The following is a 25,630-nucleotide window of genomic DNA, read 5'->3' as shown; positions in this document are numbered from 1 at the left end:
TCATACAGGGCATAACAAAGGCCTGGTCGTTTACTGTTTTCTCTGTGAGAAATCAAGCACTAATATTGCACTGTATACAATACATTGATAAAATGCCATATTTTACAAAATTACAAAATCTTTCCGTTTTCATTGATGCACCCCAAAGGTGTAGCTATTTCCCTTCCTAAGAAAGGTTTTTCAAATTTGATATTACAGCATTGTCTGAGATGTCAGAACTGGCAAATGCTTTCACTTTACAACTGTTATAAATTTGTCTACTTCCTAGTCCAGGGAAAGGCTGGCCAATAACCTTCTATTTCCTTTAAATCCCAACCGCGCATGAAGTGCAAGCACGTTATCAAGTGCTATGACGTCGCCCCTTTGCATCTGAAACCCCACCGACTCTTCCCACAATACTTCGCGTATGTGCTGCAACACCTCTTCCTCGACGTCACTTCCATCGCCATAATACGTGTGGATAGGATACTTTTCGTCAGGTATGTTCACATCAACCCAAAGCGGATGATCCTTGAGATAACTTGCATGATGACCATTCAGATGATTAAACCACACCTCTTGCCCTGCAATAAATAATGATGTTAAAAAAAAAATCGAGTAAATTTCGGACAGCTAGAAAAGATTCAATCGACGTCTTTGAAAAAACGAAAGTCTAAGGAAAGTCCATGATATGTGCGTATATCAAGGTGTGACTGTGATACAGATCATTGTAGAGAATTTGTGCGTACACAGCAATGGAACCTGCCAGAGTCGTTCCAAAACAGCATATTCTCCCTTCGAGAAAACGACGTGATCATAATAAATGCGATGTAGTCCCAAATTTAGGTGTGTGATTTTTTCGACATGTCTTCCGATGTTGGCTATCTGTGTAAAAATTAGAAATTGTCTTTCCAATACAAAACACCTCTCTGATGAGACACGTCTTCCCGTGGCCACAAGCTGTGGAGTACATTATAACAGTGGGGCACATTTCTGTCAAATTTGACAACCATGATCAAAAAGTCAATAAAACGACTGGATAGCAGCCATTTCAGAGGTTTTCATAATAAAAAGTCATCTTAAGTCTCTTGGCTAGCGTTAGAATAACTTCAAGTCACCTGTTTTCGGATGAGTAATAAAAGCTGGAAGATTGTACCAGTAGGTGAGGGCGCCATCTGGCTCCCAACGATAAGCCCTTCCATGCTCGTTCATGTACTTGTCAACATCTGCCTTGTCTTCAGTAAAAAATACCTGGATGAGACACAAGATCAGGCAATGATACTATCACATGGCGCGATATGGTTCTTCGAGGCATGATTACTCAAAAGAAGGGGTGGGTGCGGGAAAGCAACTCTATTGTAATATGTTCGATGATTTCTCTCTGGGCCAGTTCTTGCAGGTTCATTCACATTAAAGCTTCCAACATTCATGAGCAGCTAACCAACCTATTTCGAGAAATCTTAATCGAAGGAGATGGGATCAGTATTTGTAATAATAATAATATCTATTTCTTTAAAGCGCACTACACATACGTCTCAGTGCGCTTTACACATTTAAATTGATAAAATACCAGCAAAGCATGACAAACTTAAAATGTAAAAACAATCAAATTAGGCTAAAAACGTACATGGTTAAAAATGGTGAAAATTTCTGCAGAGTAAAAACAGTCAAAATACAAAAAAACATTATTAAAATTCTACAGAGTAAGCAGCAGAAAACGTTAAAATAAATCAAGCATCAGCGGTTACGGTAAAATGGTGACCCTTCCAAAACATTAGTAATAGTGCTTTACAAAAAGGTGAGTCTTTAAAACGCGCTTAAAACAGTCAACGGAGCTGGCATTACGAATTTCAGGAGGCAATGAGTTCCATAGAGAAGGTGCGCAGACAGAGAAAGCTCTCTGCCCATATGCCTTGTTGAACGTTCCACGCGGTGGCACTACGCGTAACGAATCACTCGATCTGAGATCTCTGGCAGGGGTGTATATCTCGATCAGATCCATGAGATAAAGTGGAGCAACATGATGAACTATTTTAAAGGTCGTCAACAAGATTTTGAATTTAATTCTAGCTTCTACGGCAGCCAGTGTAGATCAATGAAAACAAGTGTGATATTATCAAATTTACGAGTACGCGAGACAAGGCGAGCTGCAGCATTCTGAAGTGATTGAAGGCGTCCGAGCTGAAATTTCCCAACACCATACAAAAGACTGTTGCAGTAATCCAGCTGAGAAGTGACAAATGCATGGACCATCTTTTCTGTGGTGGGTCTGTCAACAATTGACGGATCTTGCCAATTCTACGCAATGCATAAAATCCATTCTTACAGATGTGGCTGATATGGTCTGACATCGAGCCGTCATGGGTAAGTTTCACACCGAGATTGCGAACTGTAGCAGAAGGGGCAATATCTGACTCCCCAATCCTTAGACTTGAGAGTTTCACTGCATCGGATCTGAGACGAGACGAAAACTGAACAACCTCTGTCTTCTCATCATTAAGTATAAGCATATTGGATTTCATCCAGCAGCGGATTTCGTTGGCGCATACCTCGACAGAAACTCGAACTTCATCAGGTCTGCTACACACAACATAAATCTGTGTATCATCCGCATACAACGGACAGCAATCCATCCACAGTACACAAATCCCTGTACTATGGGCCCTGTTTCTAGCAGATATCTCTTAATCCTGACTTTTAACACTGCATCCGGCATTGTTTCCCAGGCCCTGCTGAACAGGTAATGTACTTTTTTACTCCCGTCCATACATATTTTTAATTGTGAATAAAGTGTTTGAAATGCTTTTTAGAGACGCATTTAAAAGCAGTGTTCCCTCCAATTTCCCAGGTTTCTCCCTCCCCATAATCAAAATCCCCTGCACCACTCTCCCCACTAAAAGAACTTTAGCACAAAACGTTACCACACCGACTGCCTTCTTCCTCGCCCACTTTGAGAATAAAAGAAATGCAATCCCACCACAAAACCATTCGCACGTTTTTACACGAACAGCTTCATTGGCTGTCCCTAAACATTCTTAATAATGTGTTCGAGCTGTCGTGTTCTTGTTGAGAAGTACGACGTTACAGTTATAACATGCATTTGGATTTGAACATGTCACACTGCTCGAGAAACAATTCATGGCTACGCCTGTTACAGGGAGTAAAAAAGTACATCACCTGTTCAGCAGGGCCTGGGAAACAATGCCGGATGCAGTGTTAAAAGTCAGAATTAAGAGATATCTACCAAGCTAGAAACAGGGGCCATAGTACAGGGATGTGTGTACTGTGGATGGATTGCTGTCCGTTTACAATTAATGCTTTGAACGCTGGTCTGAAACACTGGTCTATGGACAGGCACAGTGGCTGTATTTCGCAAGATGTCATGGGTAAATATTTTTAGAAGGTTGTGTCATTTTTGTGATACATGTATTGGTATGTGTGTATTGGTATGTACCAGTGTCCAAGGAAACAATTTTAGACCCTGTAATAGTCTGCATCCATATATATATATATATATATATATATATATATATATATATATATATATATATATATATATACCGCCTGTAAGATCCACGTTTACACTTGCACAAAATTGCTGGGTTCAGCAAGACTTTCTTCAAGCACAAACAGTCGATCTATAATGTCTATGCCCCCAGTTATTAAATAATAATGAACTAGATTTTTCAATTATTTTAATTGCTAATGTAATTGCTAATGTAATAAAGGACCCTCTTTCTTCCATTTACAATGACTGTACACAATAGCTTACGCATCGTAATCGGCTATGTCATATTGTTTAAATTTAGAGGAACAGGGTTTGGTGTTGTTCACCTCTCCTCTCCTTCAATAATATTGTCGAATGAGCAGAGCACGTTGGCGCCTTCAAGGGAGAGAGACCGATTGAAGCCTAGGTGTTTGATAGAAATAGCCAGTCATTGGTGACCTCTAACTGTCCAGACCCTGAGCTATGGGTCAGCAGTGTGAAGAAGGTACTCGTGTGGTCATAACTCCGCTTAAATCGACCAGGCATATCATGAATTTGGTCGCTCTGTGGGGCAGGATGCGCTTACTATTTTCGAAATACCTGACGTCACTTCTTGATTTTTGCAAGAGGTCCATATAACTGTCTTTCACGATTTTGTTTTTGTTATGTGTACCGGCGCTTTGCTGTCTGTTCTTTGCTGTTTTGTGTCTATGTTTACAACAATTGACTATGTATTACGAATGTTGACCCGGTGTTATTGGATTATGGATGGGTACGGAGTGATTATTTTATTTGATCACCGAATTCTCATTGTCGGCTGATATTCACTAGCTAGCATCGTAGGAGAACTTCGCCGTGTTGCAATATGGACTAAAAGGGGCGAGATTGTCAAACATTCGATATCGAATGTTATCAAATGCGGGTACGAAAGTTATCGAATCCAAAACCGAGGGGTCCGAAAGTCGTCGAATGTGACGTCGGTCTTATTTAACGGCTTGTTTATTCTCCACTGTTCAAGACTTGGTAGACTTGCTACAAGTCTGTGGGTATATAAACATCAAAATAGAATAAATTGAAGGAAAAAAACTTCAGTAGACTGTGACACTAAGTGGTAGGCTGTTGCCTTGCGTCGTTGGGTGAACAGCTTGGCCAATTTGGCTAGCAAGTAACTGCTGCCGAGAAAGAGCCAAGCGACAAAGGGCCAGTCTAGAAACTTGGGAGAATCTAGAGACTTGGTAGAATTACGCCGCACCGATGATACCGGAACGAGATGCGATTTGAGATTCTAGAAGTGGTCTATCGACGTGGTTGCAAACAAATTCACGGCTCTGATCTAGTCTTACGAAGTTGGTTTAAAACATTACAGGACTTACCTGTTGCCAGGGAAGATATGCACCGGGCTTCGCTGTGGGATGATGTCTACAGTACCTTACCCCCACTCTTCTCACTTTGTCCACGAGCCCTGGATCCAGTTTTGGTAATATCTTTCTACCGTCTGTGATGACACTCTCGCCTCCATGGTCGGGGAGAGGAGGTACGTCACAAAAGAAGAAAATCTGTCATTGGAAGAGAGAAAGACTACACATGATATTGATCTTTTTCAACCGAGAGTTATCTAAGAATATTACAACTTCAGTAAGTATAATGCCATTTTACCAGTTACATTTGAATCATTGTCCTTAGCGAGATTTTTGAATAACGGTTAAAAACATTCTGTAATCGTGCATGGGTGCCACATTGTCACTTTTGCTTAGCGTACAGTTTTCATGTTTGGTCAAACGGCAGTCACCATTACAATTAACCACAACATGCCGCCAAATTATGACAGGGACCCTGCCGGGAACCTCGAAGGTCCGTGCGACAATATTTTGCTGAAAACGAGGAAGTGTAAGAACTTTGCTGGATAATCGAACTTGGGTCTATTTTCCGTTAAAGTTGTTGATCTGACATAATTCGCTGCACACTAACTACATGATTGGCAGTCGTTGGTCTGAGCTTCATAGGGGTCCCGCTGTTGCTACCAGCTCTCCTACAGTGGGAATTTTTTGTACATTTTTGACCCTAAAGCCGACATTTGGACCTTATTCGCCACATCTTGCCATAGTAGACTTGTGGAGCAAAAAATAGTAACCCTCCCTCAAAGGCATGCGTGAAATTTCATGACCCTTCAAAAATGATTGCGCGAAAAATGCATGAAGGCGCGACATAGGCGTTTTCTTTATTGTCGGATAATATCGTCTAAAATGTCTAAGTTAGAGAGTTATGAGACCAAAGTGGTCTAATAGGGATAATATTATCGATTTTATCCGATAAAACAGCGTTTTTAGAATTTTCCACCCATCTGCTTCTAATATTAGCCACTAACTTAGAAGTTAGATGATATTATCGATTTTATCGGATATTATCCAATTTTATCGGATATTATCCGATGAAACAGCATGTCGGGCATCTGCCCCTTCCCCACTCGTCCAATATTAGACTCTAACTTAGATTTTAGACGATATCATCGATTTTATCGGATATTGTCCGATAAAACAGCATGTCGGGCATCTGCCTCTTCCCCACTCGTCTAATATTAGACTTTAACTTAGATGTTAGTGTCTAATATTAGACGAGTGAGGTGTGGCTGATGCCCGACATGCTATTTTATCGGATAAAATCGATAATATCGTCTAAAATCTAAGTTAGAGTCTAATATTAGACAAGTAGTGAAGTGGCCAATATATTATCCAGTAAAAGAGCATGTCAGGCATCTGCCTCTTCCCCACTCGTCTTATATTAGACTCTAACTTAGATTTTAGACGATATTATCGATTTTATCGGATATTATCCGATAAAACAGCATGTCGGGCATCTGCCTCTTCCCCACTCGTCTAATATTAGACTCTAACTTAGATTTTAGACGATATTATCGATTTTATCGGATATTATCCGATAAAACAGCATGTCGGGCATCTGCCTCTTCCCCACTCGTCCAATATTAGACTCTAACTTAGATAACTTAGATAATATTATCCGATAATGCCTATAGTGCCAATGTCGCGGTATCCTCGAAAAATGGCAACTACCTTCCGTAAACAACCGTCCCCTGTAATGTCTCTCAAGCCCCTTACGACTATGACATTGTTTTACATTTGCCTTGAACTTCAGTAAAAATACATGGCAGATTCTTGGACAGACGCTAGAGCCTTTAAGATCAACCTCCAAATAAAGCACCTGGAAATATGCCGTGTCCGTTTGTGAAATAACCAATTTAATATTAGCCGATGCAAACGCTAGCGACCACTGATAATCTTTTACGTGTCTCCGCTGATACCCAAAATGTTTTCAAGTCAACCAAACCCCTCTGATCCCTAACATTACTTATTCGCTTGATTCAGGCACAGAGAAACATAGACAGAGTCCCAACGCTTGCATGCCTTTTGTTCCATGGTCGTCTCGGTAGACTATTGGCTTTTCATAATAAAATGAGCTCCAAAGGTGTTAAACTTTTTGGAGGCTTTGTTTGTGGTTGATAATTACACGAGATTATGCGAAAAATACGACGAGATGGCATCGTACTGCCAGTCGCGTAGCAACCATAGTTACTTTGTGAGCTCTCAGGCCAGAAACACTGCTTCACGCCAATCAAAACATAACACGCCAGCAGTTTCATAAACATGTCCTTCCTTGACGCACGTGTAAAAGACGGTATGACTGACCGTAAACCATTGAGTAAAACCAGACAGTATCGATAAAAGACTTTCAAATTTGGTTCAAACAACTCATTATATATTCATAAAAATATGAGAGGAATTTTTAAAACGGTAAAACTCACTTTCCTGAAGCTCAAAACACTCCCGTTTTCGCCAGCACGTCAATTCCGCTCAGCACCACACGACAACAACAACACAAACTTTGCCGAACATACTTTCGCTTAACAATTGGCGAAAATCCGAAAGTTACCGAAGGATGCATGGTCGGCACTCTTCGGAAAAGAGAGGTGAGAGCAACCTGAGGCGAGGCGAACATGGATGGGTTACGTAACCGCTTCACGAATTAAACAATACCCGTTGCCACTCTGTCTATGTTCCTCTGTGATTCAGGCTTGATCCGGTTCGTAAACATGAACAAAGCAGAGCATCAGGTCGTCTAGCATCTCGACATCATCCTTTGGCCTTCGTCCATACCGACCGCCAAAAGGCGACGTCGAGATGCTAGACTGCGCATCACATCGTATAGCCGTCAAGAAATGGTCATTGAACTGTGTCAATCCCGTCATGGTCCCTGCTTGCGCCTATTCACATTTAGATAAACGGTTTGGCATACTATAGCATTACAAGTGGGCCCCTAGACGGAGTAGAGGAGGGCAAAAAAAAGCCGTTTAGACACAGACTAGGACTTGTTGTCTGTGGTTTCGAGTACAAGACAAGTATTTTAAATCTTACATGTAACAAGGGAGGTGTGAAAATAAATATTGTTATGTTGCGTGAAAGACCCCCTTGTGCGATCCGCTAAGGCCCAGCATTGCTTTGCAAAATAAACTATGCTATACTAAAAGATGTATACAATGGACTTAACAATGTATACAATGGCCTCAAGTTCTCCACTTCACATAACAACCGGAGCCATAGCAGGTAGTCTTCTTTTAATAGTCCATGCAACCCCTCCCCCCTAGTACAAAGTAAAACCAACCACCTGGTATTCATTACTCCTGCACATCATCACACTCTTCATTCCTATTAGTACTGGCAGGAGAATGGAAATAATTTTACATCTAGTCCATTCTCGCGAGCCAGAGCAATAATTTCCGCCCGCTGACCTACGCAAAAATCAAGTAGCGCTGAGCTGTTGCCGTAAAGAGGCGCGTGGTTTACGACGATGATCTAGTCTTACCTTTAAGGGGTAACTTTCCAAATACGACATTTCATTGTGGGGTTCGATGCTATAGTCAGGCGGGTCATCACTGGCAGTCAGTACATCTTGAGAGACTTTATGCCTAGGGGCAAATCCTCCTTCATACCCTGTCAAGCTGTACTCCATTCCTTGCATGAACTTCGAAAAGTCATCACCACTTTGCAAGGGCAGTCCTCGGAAGAGGAGAGCACCATGGATGTGCAACTCGCGTTCAATGATTTCACGGGCATCCTTCGCAAAATCACTGATCGATGTTGAGCTTCTTGCCGAAGGCTGCACGCTGTACAACGCTGGAAAGTTGTCTCTTGGACTCGCTATGTAATCCGGAAATTTGCTTCCAGGTCGGAGAGCACCTGGTAGCCATCTCCGCCCAGCTAACAATGCTGTAGTTTGGGGTGGAATGTCAACCCGAGGAGTGTACTTGAATCTGGTACTGTCTCTTGAACTGGTGGAGTAGCATAGTGAGAAATATACCATACGCGACGGAATCGAAACATTACGGAAGACTGAAACTAACAACATAGTGTAGCTCTCTTTAACGCAACATCGCAGCGATGGTCTATAAAAAGGAACATTGGCACTATTAAAAGCTGTCGATGATATAAGACCTCTCACGTAAAAGGTTATAACAATGCTACTCCACCAAGTGACCCCATGCTAAGCGATGCTAATAAATCTACAGTCAAACAATCGCTCTCATGACATTCGAAAAGTCAAAGGTTGGCTCTTGCGTTAGATGTGCTACTATTTAGCTGACAACATTTTATAAGCTAACCAGAACATACATGTAGGCCAAGAGGTCAAATGGTTAGAAGAGCCACTTTGACAAACCAGGTATACGTTTCGAGAAAGGTGCCAAAAACATTGGGCTGATCTAACATAACAGCAGAATTAGTAGATTTGTAAAATAATTGCAATCATACCCATCCGTAATCCATAACACTAGGTCAAAATTCGTAATACACTAGTTATAGACATAGACACAAAACAGAACAGAACAGACAGTAAAAGCACCGGTGCACACAACAAAGTCAAATTCATGAAAGAAAGATATATGGCACAAGACCACTAATTAAGTTCCCATAGGCCACCACAGTAGCGTTGAGCTCGATTTTCCTATTTTAAAACATTCAGCGGAATGAATCCTCTTAACAGGTGTTAGGTCAATGTCAGCTTGACTACTGATTAATTTTTCGTGTGGGCAAGTCCACGGAAATTTTGAGGTAGCGATGAAAATAGCGCCCCCGGTGGTGTTTTTGACAAAATTCAGGCTTATTGTTATGATTTCTATTGGCCCTAGAACTACTCATATTTATACCACCGAATGCTTCAGCCATTATTCACAACAGTCTGCATTTTGATTCAGGCAGAAAAATATCTTTACAAAAATTCTTGACGTTAAAGTTCAAAATAAACAAGCATCCATGCAGATATCAAAACTTCAAGGTCTGCACTATTTTTCTTCCGAACTATCTTCGTTTGGGTAACGAACCCGGAAGTGAATTAGTGGGCTTGTGCCATATGGCCCTCTGGCCAAAAGGCCAAGAAGTAATGTCAGGTGTTTCGAAAACAGTAACTGCATCCTGCCCCACATGTGGCATCCGCCATATATCAATCTGTAAGTCAAATAGGTAGTGGTCACCAACTAAATAATCATCTAAACTAGGCCAGTTTCTCTGTGGCGAAAAGTGGGAACAGGAATCTATGTACCGGTACTTCGAATAATGCTATTGTTAAACATATAAAATACAGTTGGTAACAAAATACGCAAATATCCAACTTTTAGATAATCATGATAAGTCAATTGCTGTTCTTTTTCGTTTATATTTCGGTTTTATTCATGCTGTCTGAAAGAGAGGGTTTATTAAACTAGCGCCAAAATTATGTCGCAATGTCTGGCGTTACATTTGTCAGTTATAACTTGAGTGTGTAATGCCAAATGTGACGACTAATTTCTTTCTAGTCCCGATTAAAATTCGTCTGTCCTCAATAACATCGCTATAGGCTGTGTGAAATCTAATTCGCCAGTATTGCGAGTATTTCTAATCGATTTCTACGTGGCCAGAAATAGAGATATACGAGATTGCAATTCTCCTATAAAACAACATTTACAGCTTTTATCTGTTGGGAGTCACTTCATTAACGAAGTTTTTGCTTTAAAGACAAACGTTATGTATGTAATAGCCACCAAAATGTCGCTTAAATGCGGCGTGGCAATTTTACGGGTCTAATCTCATCTGTTACTGACCATAGTGATAAATCGCAGATTATGGATGGCATTTCTAGAGTTAACAGAAATAAAAGTGACATGATTGTCCGGGTAAGCAAGATTGCTATGTGTGTTGGTAGTCTAGTTATTGGAAAAGCAGTAGGGTCTAATGGCATTCCTTTACAGCATTCGAAGATTGCTCATTGAGGCCTTCATTTGATGTTGTCAATTTTATTTACAGGTGTTCATATTCATGATTATTTGCAACCTCGCATATTACACAGGAGCTAAATTTCAAAAGTTATGGATAGAACTGCTGATGTAATTCTCACTCAGTTGATATTGCTACTGCCATTTCTAACCTTTATGAATTTTGTTACTTCACAGACATGATAAAGATCTTTATACAAGTTCATCAATTAGGTTTTTAAGACCTATCAATCTACTTATGTGGTTTTTTTCAAAGAAACTATCGATTTTCACAAACGCCATATTATTCCAGTTTTCTTGTGCTTGCTAGATGCTACAAAAGCGTTCGATAGAGTATGTAATAATAATAATAATAATAATAATAATGGTTTATTTACCAAACTATTGTGACCAACTGGTCAAATTGGATTGGTTAATATAACTTAAAATGCTTATAAATATTACATTTGAAAAGAATTGAAAATAAGCACGTATGGCAACAAAAATAACCCATCCTTAAAACACTAAATCAGTAAAACAAACAGTATAGTCAGTATATCAGAGATACATATCAAAGACATCTGGATGTTTGCAAATTGAACGTTTGTTTCGCAACGCGTAATCATGATTATACTGCAATAGTTATATTAAAAGAATAACAGAGGCCTGGTCGTTCACTTTTTTAGCTACGAGAAATCAGTATCACAATTATTGCACAATGCATTGATAAGATGACATATTTTACAAAAGAAAAAAATGACAAGATATTTTCCGATTTCATTGATGCACCTAAAAGGTGAAGCTATTTTCCTTCCTGAGAAATGTTTTCCAATCCAATCATTGCAGTGCTCCCCGAGAAAATCAAATTGGCGAATGCTTTCAACTTTACAACTGTTTATAAATTTGTCTACTTTCTAGTCCAGGGAAAGGCTGACCAATAACCTTCTATTTCCTTTAAATCCCAACCGTGCATGAAGAGCAAGCACGTTATCAAGTGCTATGACGTCGCCTCTTTGCATCTGAAACCCAACCGATACTTCCCACAATACTTCGCGAATGTGCTGCACCACCTCTTCCTCGGCGTCACTTCCATCGCCATAATACGCGTGGATAGGATACCTTTCGTCAGGTATGTTCACATCAATCCCACATCGGATGATCCTTAAAATAACTTGCATGATGACCACTCAGTTGATTAAACCAGACTCTTGCCCTGCAATAATTATGTTCGAAAACTGAGTAATTTCGGACAGCAAGAAAGATTCTTTGAAAACATGGAAGTCTAAGGACGTTCATGATATGTATAGACATATCAAGGTTTGATACAGATCATTCTAGAGAGTGCGTACACATCATGGAACCTTCCAGAGTGTTTCAAAAACAGCATATCACGACGTGATAATTAGACATTGATAAATTCTATGTAGTCCGTAATTTAGCTGTGTAATTTTTTCGACACGGACGTGTCTTCAGATGGTGGCTATCTGTGAAAAAAATAGAAATTGTCTTTCCCATGCAAAACACTTCTCCATCGAGATAAGCCTTATGTCTTCCTGTGGCAAACCGGAACAACTTGTGGAGTACATTGTGATAGTGGCGGCACATTTCTGTTAATTTCGACAATCATGATCACAAGTCAATAAAACGACTGGATAGCAGCATTGTCAGAGCTTTTAAAATAAAAAGTATTCTCTGAGTCTCTTGGCAAGCGTACAAATAACTTTATATGTCACCTGTTTTCGGATGAGTAATAAAAGCCGGAAGATTGTACCAGTAGGTGAGGGCGCCATCTGGCTCCCAACGATAAGCCCTTCCATGCTCATTCATGTACTTGTCAACATCTGCCTTGTCTTCAGTAAAAAATACCTGGGTTAGAAACAAGATCAGGCAATGATACTATCACATGGCACGACACATAGTTCTCGAAGGCATGATTACTCAAAAAAAAGATTTCGGTGTTTTTATTGTGAGTAAAGTATTTGAAAGGATTTCAGAGGCGAATTGAAAAGCCCCATATAATGGTACAAGTGTCCGAGGAAAAACTTTGAGACCCTGAAACAGTTTATCGGCACCAACAGAGATGTATATGCAGCCCTGAACACCTATAAAGCGGTATATTATGTACACCAATGTTCTCACAACTGAAATGGAGTATAGTTGTGACCAATATGAACAAAACTATACGCCAGATCCACGTTGACACGTGCACATATTTGCTGGATTCAGCAACCTGACAAAATAGTTTCTTCAAGCAACACCAGTCGATCTATACTGTCTATACCCCTAGTTATTGCATAAATAATGAACTTGATTTTTCAATTACTTTAAAGTTACTTGTTTATCATATAGTCTTTATTTTTGCCGTGAAACCGATAATGTCAATAAGGGATCCTCTTTACTTCATAAACACTGGCTGTGCACAATGACTTGCGCATTGTAATCAGATGTTTGTGTCATATTGATTCAATTGACAGGTCTGGTGCTGTTCACCTCTCCTCGAAATCTTCTCTACCTCGAATTCTGAAACAGCTTTGAACTATTTTTACTGGCATGAACCTTCAATAATATTATCGAATGAGCAGAGCTCGTTGGCCCCTTCAAGGGAGAGAGATCGATAGAAGCTTACGACGTGTTTGCCAGAAATTGTCAATTATTTGATGACCTCTAACTGTCGTGACTCCGCTTAAAGTAAATCGACCAGCCATCTCATGAATTTGGTCTCTCTGTGGAGCAGCATGCGCTTACTATTTTCGAAGCAAGTGACATCACTTCTTGGTCTTTGCAAGAGGTCCATACATCTTTCTTTCGCGATTTTGACTGTGTTGTGTGTACCGGCGCTTTGCTGTCTGTTCTGTGCTGTTTTGTGTCTATGTTTACAACAATTGACTATGTTTACAACAATTACGAATGTTGACCCAGTGTTATGGGATTATGGATGGGTATGTTGTGATTATTTTATTTGATTCACCGTGTTCTCATTGTCGGCTGATGTTCACTAGCTAGCGTCGTAGGAGAACTTTGCCGTGTTGTAATATGGACTAAAAGGGGCGAGATTGACAAACATTTGATATTGAATGTTATTAAATTCGCGTACGAAAGTTATCGAATACAAAACCGGGGGTGGCGTTCGAAAGTCGTCGAGTGTGACGTCGGTCGTAATTTACGGCTTGTTTATTCTCCACTGTTCGGGACTTGGTAGACTTGCTACAAGTCTGTGGGCATATAAACATCAAAATAGAATACACTGAAGGAATAAATTTTCAGCAGACTGTCACATTAAGTGATAGACTATTGTGAGCATCGTCGGCTGAACACTTAGGCCCACTTAGCCAGCCAGTACATGCACCCGAGAAAAGCAAAGCGACTGAAGGTCAGTCTATAGACTTGGTAGAATTTCACAGCACCGATGATACAGGAACGAGATGCGATTTGAGATTCTAGAAGTGGTCTATCGACGTGGTTGCAAACAAATTCATGGCTCTGATTTAGCCTTACGAAGTTGGTTGAAAATATTGTTAGACTTACCTGTTGCCAGGGAAGATATGCACCGGGCTTCGCTGTGGGATGATGTCTACAGTATCTTACCCCAACTCTTCTCAATTTGTCTACGAGCCTTGGATCCAGTTTTGGTAAGATCTTTCTACCGTCTGCGATTACACTCTCGCCTCCATGGTCGGGAAGAGGAGGTACGTCACAAAGAAGAAAATCTGTCATCGAAAGAGAGAATGATCACATATGATATTGAACAGAGAGAACAGAGAGTTATCTTAGATTACAACTTCAGTAGGAATAAATGCCGTATTTCCAGTGTTATTTTAATAACTGTCCTCAGCGATTCTTTTTTAATAACGGTTAAAATATTCTGTAATCGTGCATGCGAGCCACGTTATCACTTTTGCTCAGCGTACAGTTTCCATGTTTTGTCAAATGGCAGTCAACATTACAATAAACTAACCACAGGGACCCCCTGCCTGGAACCTCAAAGGTCCGTGAGACAATATTTTGTCGAAATGAAAATTGAGCCTATTTATAATATTAAATATGAGGGAAATCGACAGGTTGTTTCCATCACAAGGCAGGAGAGCTTAATGTCTGCAGGGCAATGATAAAATTCCATGGGGAAATGGTTCCGAGGGCAGGAAAGATCCATGTTTTTTCGCCACAGAGCAAGGGAGTTTCAAAAATTCACAATGGGGAGATAGAGGCAAAATATGCGGGGAGAGGGTAAAAATGAAGTTTGCGTGCGGGAGGGTGAGTCGAAAAATTTTCAGTTGCAGGGCAAATTATGAACAGCTAATTAATTACACTCTGGACGTAAAATTAGTCAGTTCACATTTCTTGCCATGCACAGTATATCCTATCATAATGAGGACCCCTTTAAAAGTGCATTGTTCGTTGGCTGCTCCTGAAATTAGGAAGATAACTGTAAGGACATTGCCGGCTAATCGAACTTGGGTCTATTTTCCGTTAAAGTTGTTGACCTGACATAATTGCTGTACACTTACTGTATTAGTGGCACTCGTAAGTCTGAGATTCATAGGGGCCCCACTGTTCATTGCTACGAGCGCTATATTTATAATTACAACGGGAATTGTTTTCACATGTTTGACCCTAAAGCCGACACTTGGACCGTATTTGCCACATCTTGCATTCTTATAGTTGCGCTCCAAAACATTGTACCCTGCCTCAAAGGCATCCGTGAAATTTTATGACCCTTCAAATATGATTGAGCGAAAAAAAGACGAACACCTTCGAAAAATCGCCGCCGGTATTTTCTCTCCAGCCCCTTCCGCCTATGACATTATTTTACATTTGCCTTAAACTGCAGTAAGAATACATGGCAGATTCTTAGATGGCGGCCAGAGCCTTTAAGATCAAACTCCAATAAAGCACCTGGAAATACCGTATCCGTTTGTGAATTGACCAAAATATTATCCGATAAGTTTACCTGTCCCCGGTGATACCTTATAAGTTTTCAAGCCCCTCCACCCTACATTACTTATTCATGAAGCCATGGTATAAACTCACCTTATCGGCCATAATTAGCACCCTGGCAGTGTCTGATTGCCACAGCACAATCCCTCTATCTCGACTGTGGCAATACTTATTGTGTCAGATGAGTAAGGCACACGGTGGTTTTCTGGGTTGAAAAAGGTAAAACCTAATCCTAATAGTTTTCCATACGTGAGGAACAGACCTACATACAGAGAATTATGTAACACTGCAGGGCTCGAAATCAGCGGTAGTCACACGGGCTACCAGTTCTTTTCCCGGCTACCGTTTTCTGATGTTGCGCAGCCCACTAAGGTTACAACGAATTTTGCACCTCTTTAAGCATTAGACAACGTTCATTAGCATCGCTGATGGCCGATTCTCATTTGAGGTATGTATAACCAACACTTTGAAGAAAAATTGGCATTGAAGAAACAACGATTGTAGACACACTATCATTTCTGTAACACTAAACCTCTATAGTGACCGATTAGGAAGGATGCTGATAAACCAGATATGAGCTGAAAATGCTCACTTGTTTCAGTATATATTGTAGTTGTATATGAATTCAAATTTTTGCCATGTGTTTGCTACTTACTTGAAAGTGTTATGATCAACATCATGAACAATATTTACCACAGAGTAATTCCAAAGGTCACTGAGTATATAAATATGTAATCAGCTGAACTAAAAATACTGAATTTCTTTGACTGCTGTCATTGCATCACCACTTTATATAGCATGTGTAATTGCCTTTGGTCAAGTCCTTCAAGCTATAAATGCCAAACTAAAAGCTCATTAGATATACAAATTATAAATTAGCTGACATAAAAATGCAAATGTCTTTCACTTATACATTATAATTGTCTCATCAATATACATAGCAAGTTTCATCAACTGCTTTAGAGTCCTTCCGGTCCTATATCCCTATTTGGTAAAGTTATTAAATATGCAAATTGGTCAATCCTAATATACTTCCCTAATTAGGAAGTTAAATACGTTTATGCAGATTAGTAAGTAGCGAAAATAAAAATGCTAAAATTAGTGACTTTAATAATGTTATATCGTAGTATCTTTGATGTACACAGCATATTTTGTCAACTTTGATAAAGCCAATTCAGATATATACTTCTACTAAAGAAAGTTCGTAGAATATGCAAGTTAGTAATTTGATGTTCTAAAAAATCTAAACCGACTTCTTGTCATCATAGGACCTTCAATGTATAGAGCAAGTTTCGTCAAATATGATCAAGTAAACTCAGATATATACTCTAATTAGAAAAGATCATTAAATATGCAAATTGGGAATTGGCTTAAGTAGCTTAGGGATATAAGACTGGAAGGATTCTTAAAAAGGTATATGAAACTTGCTATGAATATTGATGAAACGATTATGTTGTATAATAAGTGGAAGATATTTTCCATTTTCATGTCAGCTAATTTATAATTCGTATATCTAATGACCTTTCATATATTGGCATAAATAGCTTTAAGGACTTGACCAAAGGCAATTACACTTGCTTTATAAAATGGTGATACAATGACAGCAGTCAAAGAAATTAATTACTTTTATTTCAGCTGATTACATATTTATATACTTAATAACTTTAGAATTAATCTGTGCTGAATATTGTTCATGATATTAATCACAACACTTTCAATGAAGTTGAAAACATGTGGCAAAAGTTTAAATTCACAGACAATTGCAACACATCCTGAAACACGTGAGCATTTTCAGTTCATATCTATATTCTTCCCTGTGGTGAATAAATGCTATCATTGACCATGTAAGCGTCGACTGTGCACTGACCTTCGGAAATAAAATTTATATTTTTAACCTCTGGCGCGACACCAAGGACTGAGCTCTATATTATATTATAATAATGGTTAAATCATTCGATTTCAGAGATGTCGGCCATTTGTGAGCTTGGCCAGTGCCCCCATCGGCATCTCGGCCAGTAACTTCGGCCAGGAGTTGTCGGCGACTTGTTACAATAGGGGTAGTAGGGGTAGGATTGCGTAATCTCGTGAATATAAAATTCTTTAAAAAAGGGCAAATGACATTATTTCCAAAGTTTTTATTTTTTCCCTCCAAAAACTCAGCTAGGGGACCTGTCTATGGATTGCATATTGTGTCCGTTCGGAAAGATGTGCGCGAAGGGCGAAATTTGACTCCTTTTTCATGCCTGGTGATCAGGGGTTCTCTTCGCACCCGAGCCAGGCAGCGGTATTTGCATATTGACCAACAGGTAAAATTGACGTCATTTGTCCCAGGCTATTGTCACGAAAGTGTATTCAGCAGTCCTTGTATAAATTAGACCACAAACAAAGTCAGCTATATAAACAGTGCTCACAGACGCCCAGTAAACACTGGCAAGGAAGCCACACCGGCGGTCCAGCTGCAGTTGCTTCCAGCGAGGACCCTCGAGGGGCTATGGTTGACCAGAATTCAGAAAGTGATTTCGAGGGGAAGTAGCGTGAAGGCGCATAGGCAACCCCAGGCATCCAACACGTGTGGTTCCAAATCAGAGTCAGATTCTGACTCTGAAGGACAAAGCGCAAGTGCATTGAAAGCAATGGAATGCTCGGGACAGATTTTAAAGTACGATGAGGCTACGTTTCATTTCTTTGTATGAAATAAGACAGTATCAGTCTCGGCTTGAAATTTTCAAGGTTGGATTTATTTTATAAACATAGGGCCAAAGCCCCTGAAGCTACTATAGACATGGATACAAAATTAAGTATTTCCTGACTGTATGAAATTATCTCATTAAGGTCATCCTAGGGACTTGTAAACCAAATAATAAAGCTGTCTGACCAGTGGTTTTGAAAAAACAAGCGACTCAACAGTCGACAGAGCTCTGCTGTGTTATGTAGATAACTTTTTGTGACACATGTATTGATAAAGAAGGTGGATATCTTTGATAGCTCATTTCAGGATGGCCTGACCAAAAATGGGGAAAAAAATCCGTAAAAATACAGATTTGCATATTTCATCACAATTTTAACAAATCTAAGTTGGGTTATCCCTAGAAACCTGTATACAAAATAACAAAGCTGTCTGACCAGTGGTTATGAAGAAGAAGATTTTTTATCAAAAACGCCTTTTATGGCGCTATTTTGCATATTTTCAACAATATCAAAAAATTAAAAATACCGCAATTATACGGTGTCGCTGAAATTTGATCAGAATTGGTATATACCAGTATGGGTTACCAATGATCAACAATAAATGTTGCTTCTATCTGTTCAGTGGAGGAAAATTCTACGTTGATGTTATGACAATGATTTCTGCACAGTACAACCAGAAAAACAACAAGAAATATTTAAACCAGAAAAACAAGAATGACAAAAGTAATTAAGGTCTGAAACTTTAGGTACTGGAGGTCAACTTTAGCAACATGCATAGCAGAAACAAGCCCCTCTTAGTTTGAGTATAGACAGTCTTCCCCCCTCTACTGTCTATGGTTTGAGCAGGTCTGTTAATATGTAACAGTTCATAAACAATGACAGGAAATGACTCAAGATCAGTGGAGTTGGCCTGTTTCTTGCTGGCATGCCATCACTCCTGCACATTTGCAGGATTTCACTTTTTCTTACCTCATTTGCACATTTTTGACACTGATGTGTTCATTTGAACAAATTCACATCTCAACCCCTGCATCTACCTGTACACCAAATACTGAGATGGTAGCTCTGGCGGTATGGGAGCCTTAGTTAGTGTGACGGACATACATCCGCACATACATACCCACAAATATACAGACATACAGACGCCATCATATAAGCTCATCATATAAGCTCTTTTTGGTATTTATATACAAAACCAAATATGAGCTAATAAAAATAGTTTCTCAAAATCATATATTTTATCCACACAACAAATATCAAATCAGTAAGTACTGCAGTTCTCAAGATATTTGAGTGGACGGACGCCTCACAAACGGACATACATACATACATACACACAGACATACATACAGACTGACGGTGGACGCTGGACGGATACCCATCCCAATAGCTTCTATAGACTGTATTAGTATAGTAGCTAACAAACGAGAGTTAATTACATTCTAATTAAAGTAAACAAGACTTGCTTAACAAGATTTACGTCATGAAAAGACAGCATATCTGTCGGGTTATAAAGAATCTTAAGCTGCTTATCTTTATAAGTATTTTCGTCCTATTAACCAAGCACATTTTAACTTTCAAATTGACATTGTAAGTAAGTTCTGTTGAATAAGTTGAGACTGTACGTAATCAGAGAAAGCACACTGAAGAGACAAATGTTTGAAACTTAAGAAGTTCAAGGTCATCAAAAGCATATAAGGAATCATGTAACACTTTCATTGCACTGTTTACACAGATTGCATAATTGCTATAAATAGCACATGAGGAATCTTACAGCCCAGCTTTACCATAAAAACCCTATCACTTTGACCACTCTTTTAATTGACCACTCTATTTTTTTCCTCAAAAAGTAATTTTATTTTATCCTTACCAAGTCAACCATAAATGGAAATTAGAACTTTCTCTATCTCTATTTATTTGACCACCCTATCATGACAAACTATTAGATAACATACAGGGCACAATAAATGACGGTTCAGAATATGTCAAAGTTGGGATTCAGGAAAGTTGCCTTTACATGTTTTAATCCTCCAAGATGGTAAGCATTTCACTATGAACTGTCAAAAAAAGTTGAACTTTCTGATAATTCTACACTAAAATTATTTTGGCTTTGATGATTTCCTAATTAATTCGATTATTTAAAATCATATTAATTATTTTTTTTCTGGGTGAATTGATAGGGTTTATACAGTACAAGAATTACATACAATGTAAGTCAAATTTTGACCAAAAATGACAAAAAAATTCCTTAAAAATACACATTTGAATATTTCATCACAATTGTAACAAATCTAAGTTGGGTTTATCCCTAGGGACCTGTATACCAAATAACAAAGCTGTCTGACCAGCGTTATGAAGAAGAAGATTCTTTACCAAAAACGCCTTTTTGGCATTAATTTGCCTATTTTCAACAATATCAAAAAATTGAAAAAAACGGTTTTCATCTACACAAGAAATATCAAATCAGTAAGTACTGCGGTTCTCAAGATATTTGAGTGGACGGACGCCTCACAAACGGACATACATACATACATACATACATACATACATACATACATACATACATACGGACGGATACCCATCCCAATAGCTTCTATAGACTATAATCAATAGTAGCTAAAAAGTGGAGCAATCCTGCGCCTTAGTATTTCGATTCAATGAATTGCAAGTTGTAGCTGCAGTACAGTACACTCAGTGTGCAGTTTTCGGACGACCTCAGTTTTTGGACATTCAATCACATGCTGTTCGTCGGACTCACTTCGCTCCGTAATGATAGCGTTTAACAAGTTGTGTGACCTCATATTAAGTGAAGTGACACTGCTGTCCCGTTTTGGATAGTTTGTTTAGTAGAAGCTATTTCGGGTATACAAATTTGGCGAAGTTAGCCAGACCATACGATAAAAGGTGCCGAAAGCAATTGGAGACAGCCCATATGTCCGGTAGGTAAGCGCCAAACACGTCGAAATATGGTTATGTCGTCTATTAAAGGTAACTAATTATCACGAAATATTTACATTCAGTTTTTTAAACACATCGAAAATGAAAATTGGGGTTTTGAAGTTTCAAATTATCAACATTTAGCCCCTACTCGCTTTCCAAATACGACGTCCGATTACTGCAATCGTAGCAGTCCGATCAAAAATTTTGCAACTTGATCCCTATATTCCACTTCCGTCGTGTTAACACTTTGACGATAAACACAAAAGGTATGGTAATAAGAATTCGTAGTGCTCGTCATTTATGAAACGGCTTTGGTTGGGCGAAATTCAGTACCCTTTCCGAAAACTATCACTCTGAGTGTAGCTGTGTTGGACGTTGACCTTTGACAGAACTATCATTTCCTTGGAGCACGAGACAAATGATGCAATCGACTCATGTTCCCGTGCATTTTCGGAGCAAACGAATCCTGCAAAAAGTGATGCGTTAGGCCTATTTTGTACATGTTTTGATGAAGAAAAACAAAGAAAGCTTGTCGCCGCATTGTCGGGTCGCCATTTTGAATCGCCGTCTTCACCATATTCACAATTGTGTAGAGACGGGAAGCGTCCTGGCGCGCAAATGTTCCCCATGAAATTTCCCATATTTGGCACGAAAGCATAGTACACCTAATCAGATAGCCTGACAAGTCATTTTAATTTCAGTCATTTTAATTTACTCGATCGGCGAGGCGATCGGCCGTACGCCGCATGTGACCGTTGGTAATCTCCTGAAAAGACCATGTCATTGTAGTATAGCAAACTAAAACATTTAGGCACTAAAGCTCACGATGTTCTCTCGTGCGCTGCGCGCTGGGTGTTCGTTCTGAGCAAAGGAAGCCCTTGCCTCACACACTTACGGACATGAGATTGCGAAGGTGTGAAAGACTGTTTGCCCGTATTAAGATAAGTCGTCGGCTCAACTTCGAAAAGCCGACAAAAGTCGAACAAGTTGGGCTAGGGGTACACGCCCACCCGTAACTTTTACTTGCGTTTCATCTGGACAAGGGGGCGATACGCAATGCAAGATAGTGACGTAGACTAATTTCAAGACCCAAAGAGTGATTTTACGTTTGGTTGTATAGGGCATGTCATAGGCCCACATGCCAGTTTTGGTATGTTTGTTCCCAACTTTCTCTCCATCTTATTGTATAGGCGCCTAAGCGCTCCATAAACGTGTGTATGTATATGCCTGAGGCATATCTACATACGTGTGCGTTGACGCAGAGCGGAATTTCAGAAAAACAGGCGACTGTGGTATAGGTACCATTCAGACTCTGCAAGTTTCTGCGGATCGCCGGCATGCTATCGAGAGGTACTAAAGGGCGTTGTTCGTATGTTTACAGTTGCTTTCATCGAAAGTAAACCACGATATATACCATGTTGTACTGTGTGGCCATTGTCTTCGTGTTGTCAGGATTAAATGTACGTACCTACTGCTCTGACTTGCCAAATCCCGAAACTTGCCGACAACTCAGACTCAGCGGTCGCGCTCACAAGTGGTCGACTTCTCCGATTCATCTACGGCGTTCGTGTTCATTAATTTGCTGCAGTCCTGGGGCTCAAGGTTTACCTTCGGTTTGTAAGTTGGGCGGCATCGAGAGACATTTTTACTGAATTTCTATGTCATTTCAGTTTGTTCTGAGTCGTTTAAAAGTGATCTGTTCATCCTAATTATCTAAATAAGAGGGCGTGGAGAGCAGATAGTGAAAATTGGGACCCTTCTCTTCAATCATTTCCCCAAAGTTTCCAAGCCACCATTTTCTAACTCTTACCCCAAAAATAATTTATCGCCCCTTTAAAACGTAACCTTTGACCTCATTTCCATAAGCTGCACATCTTCCACTAACATGTCAAATTCTAAATTTACGGGTATCATTGAGGAGGCGTCATGAAATACTAGCGAGCGACGGGTATTCACAACAACACATTCACAACAATAGAAGACAACTGTAGAAGCTCAGTGTGTTGTAAACTACCACCGTGGACGTTTGTTAAGACCTCAAATACGCCTCTGAGGTCAGGGATATGTCCCTGACCTCAGGAACATACTTTAGGTCAACATATGTACCATAGTAGCTGTGGGTCCATAGCTGTGGTGTTTTCAGACGGGATTTCTGCCTTTACGGACTGGTTTGTGGTGGCGGGGTTAAAATCGTAAAAGTCAAAAATCAGCCCCGTAAAAGGCAGAAATCCCGTCTGAAAACACCACAGCTATGGACCCACAGCTAGTCGCGTCGTAGTCAAACTGGGGTATCGAGCAAAGCGATATGCATTTACTCGACTCATCCACACCATACGAAGACAAAACACAAAATATGAATAGCTACGGTGACATCGTATTACTCACCGAGTTTGCACCGACAGTGGACACCCTACTCAATATCGCCAGGTATAAAAAGATTGCGGACGGACTATGTACGGTGTATATGAATTTTATTATGTCACAACAGTGCATTGATAACCGCCTTAAGGTTCCAAGACAAGAAATTTGACCTTTTTAATCTAACAATTCTCTAACAGTTAATAAGCTCACAACCCCCATAATGTATACATTTTCTGAAAGCCTAGATATACAGGAACATTTTGGTAACCACAGTGTCACCATTGTTTACATAACTATCACGTGACAAGGTAATTTGCATAACCTTTCAAAAATCGGTTTTCCCTACGTTTTGTCTCAATACTTCAAAATATCTGACTCAAACTTGCTGGAATGCAAGCTGTCACAACGCTCTTCCAAAGCGTGTCTCATATTTTTATATCTTGCTTAGTTTTTTTGGAGCACAATTTTAAAGAAATCAAGTACGGTTAAATTCACTGCTCTGGAAGTTTTTCTGGCATAAAAACTGTTTAAGAAGGTTTTAAAAAATTCTGAGACATACTTTTGAAGACCCTTAGGACAGCTCGCGCTCACACAAATTTCAGCCACATATCTCAAAGCATTGAAACAAAACATAGGGAAAACCGATTTTTGAAAGGTTATGCAAATTACCTGTCACGTGATAGCTATGTCAACAATGGTGACACTATGGTACTCAAAATGTTCCCCTATATCTACGCTTTCTGAAATATATAATTTACGGGGGTTCTGAGCTTATTAAACACTAGAGAATTGTTAGTTTAAAATGGTCAATTTCTTGTCTTGGAACCTTAAGACACTTTCAAATAATTATAGTCGTACAGGTATCAATAAGAAACACAATATTTGCACTTCTTACCATTCAAAAATTAAGTTTTATCCATTATGGCACTTACTTTATTTTAAAAACGCAAAAATAGTAGGAAAATGAGCATGCATTAACATATCAACAAAAATTAACATATTAACAAACAAATGAGCAATGGCACGGGTGTAAAAACAAATGACTAAATAAAATCCTTGTTTGTTACGTTGCGTGACCGATACGATGGATTCAAGTTCTCCACTTCACATAACAACCATAGCTATGCCAGTTAGCCTTCACTGTAGCACATGAAACCCCCCCCCCCCTCTCTTCAATATTAAAAAGTAAACCCAACTACAATTCGTTACTCCTGCACACCATATTTTGTCTGGTCTTACCTTTGCTGGGTAATGTTCCAAATACGACATTTCGCTGTGAGGCTCGATGGTATATTCAGGCGAGTCATCACTGGCTGTCAGTACATCTTGAAAGACTTCATTCCTTACAGCAAATCCACCTTCATACTCTGTCAAGGTGTAACCCATTCCTTGCATGAACTTCGAAAAGTCATCACCACTTTGCAAGGGCAGTCCTCGGAAGAGGAGAGCACCATGGATGTGTAACTCGCGTTCAATGATTTCGCGGGCATCCTTCGCGAAATCACTGATTGATGTCGAGCTTGTCGCCGAAAGCTTCACGCTGTACAACGCTGGAAAGTTGTCTCCTGGACTCGCTATGTAATCAGGAAACTTGCTCCCCGGTCGAAGAGCTCCTGGTAGCCATCTCCGCCCAGCTAACAATGCTGTAGTTTGGGGTGGAATGTCAACCCGAGAAGTGTACTTGAATCTGGTATTGTCTCTTGAACTGGTGGAGTAGCATCGTGAGAAATATACCATACGCGACGGAATCCAAACATTACGGAAAACAACCGAAACTAACGCCATAGCGATTGCGTTGCTCGCTGTAGCGCAATATCGAAGCGCCACTGAAGCGCTGGTCTCAATTCAATGGATAATAATATTCACTGCCAATGGTAGCCGTGCGTGCAGGTCTGTGTGTTCCCGGCGTTATACGACCTTGGGAGGCCGTACAACGCCAGGAACAC

General features: G+C 39.8%; 1 protein-coding gene across 3 annotated transcripts; it reads right to left on the bottom strand.

Moving 5' to 3' along the window:
• Positions 1-3: 3 nt before the first annotated feature.
• On the bottom strand, positions 4-25,630 carry LOC139142923 (dapdiamide synthesis protein DdaC-like). Of its 3 annotated transcripts, XM_070713120.1 has the most exons (5): positions 14,286-14,363; positions 8,342-8,874; positions 4,840-5,022; positions 1,098-1,230; positions 4-563 (listed from the first exon to the last, which is right to left on the bottom strand). In XM_070713120.1, exons 2-5 carry the CDS (start codon positions 8,837-8,839, stop codon positions 265-267), a joined length of 1,113 nt encoding a protein of 370 aa, XP_070569221.1. In that variant the 5' UTR covers positions 8,840-8,874; positions 14,286-14,363; the 3' UTR covers positions 4-264. The 3 variants fall into 3 exon arrangements, with proteins under 3 accessions (XP_070569221.1, XP_070569219.1, XP_070569220.1); XM_070713118.1 differs by lacking the exons at positions 8,342-8,874; positions 14,286-14,363 and adding an exon at positions 24,924-25,630; XM_070713119.1 differs by lacking the exon at positions 14,286-14,363 and having other exon boundaries at positions 8,342-10,862.

The sequence above is a fragment of the Ptychodera flava genome, chromosome 10 (genome assembly GCF_041260155.1).
Source record: "Ptychodera flava strain L36383 chromosome 10, AS_Pfla_20210202, whole genome shotgun sequence".
In the NCBI taxonomy this organism is placed as follows: Eukaryota; Metazoa; Hemichordata; class Enteropneusta; family Ptychoderidae; genus Ptychodera; species Ptychodera flava.
Note: the sequence above shows the minus strand (reverse complement) of the source record. Positions and strands in the feature narration are given on the sequence as shown.

What these genes read in the sequence shown, in the direction of transcription:
- LOC139142923 (XM_070713118.1), bottom strand. Translation starts at nt 25,469, where the DNA reads ATGGCGTTAGTTTCGGTTGTTTTCCGTAATGTTTGGATTCCGTCGCGT. An exon ending in TGGAACATTACCCAGCAAAG is followed by an intron (nt 5,023 to 24,923) that starts GTAAGACCAGAC and finishes TTCCAATGACAG; the next exon opens with ATTTTCTTCTTTTGTGACGT. An exon ending in CATATCTTCCCTGGCAACAG is followed by an intron (nt 1,231 to 4,839) that starts GTAAGTCCTGTA and finishes TGTCTCATCCAG; the next exon opens with GTATTTTTTACTGAAGACAA.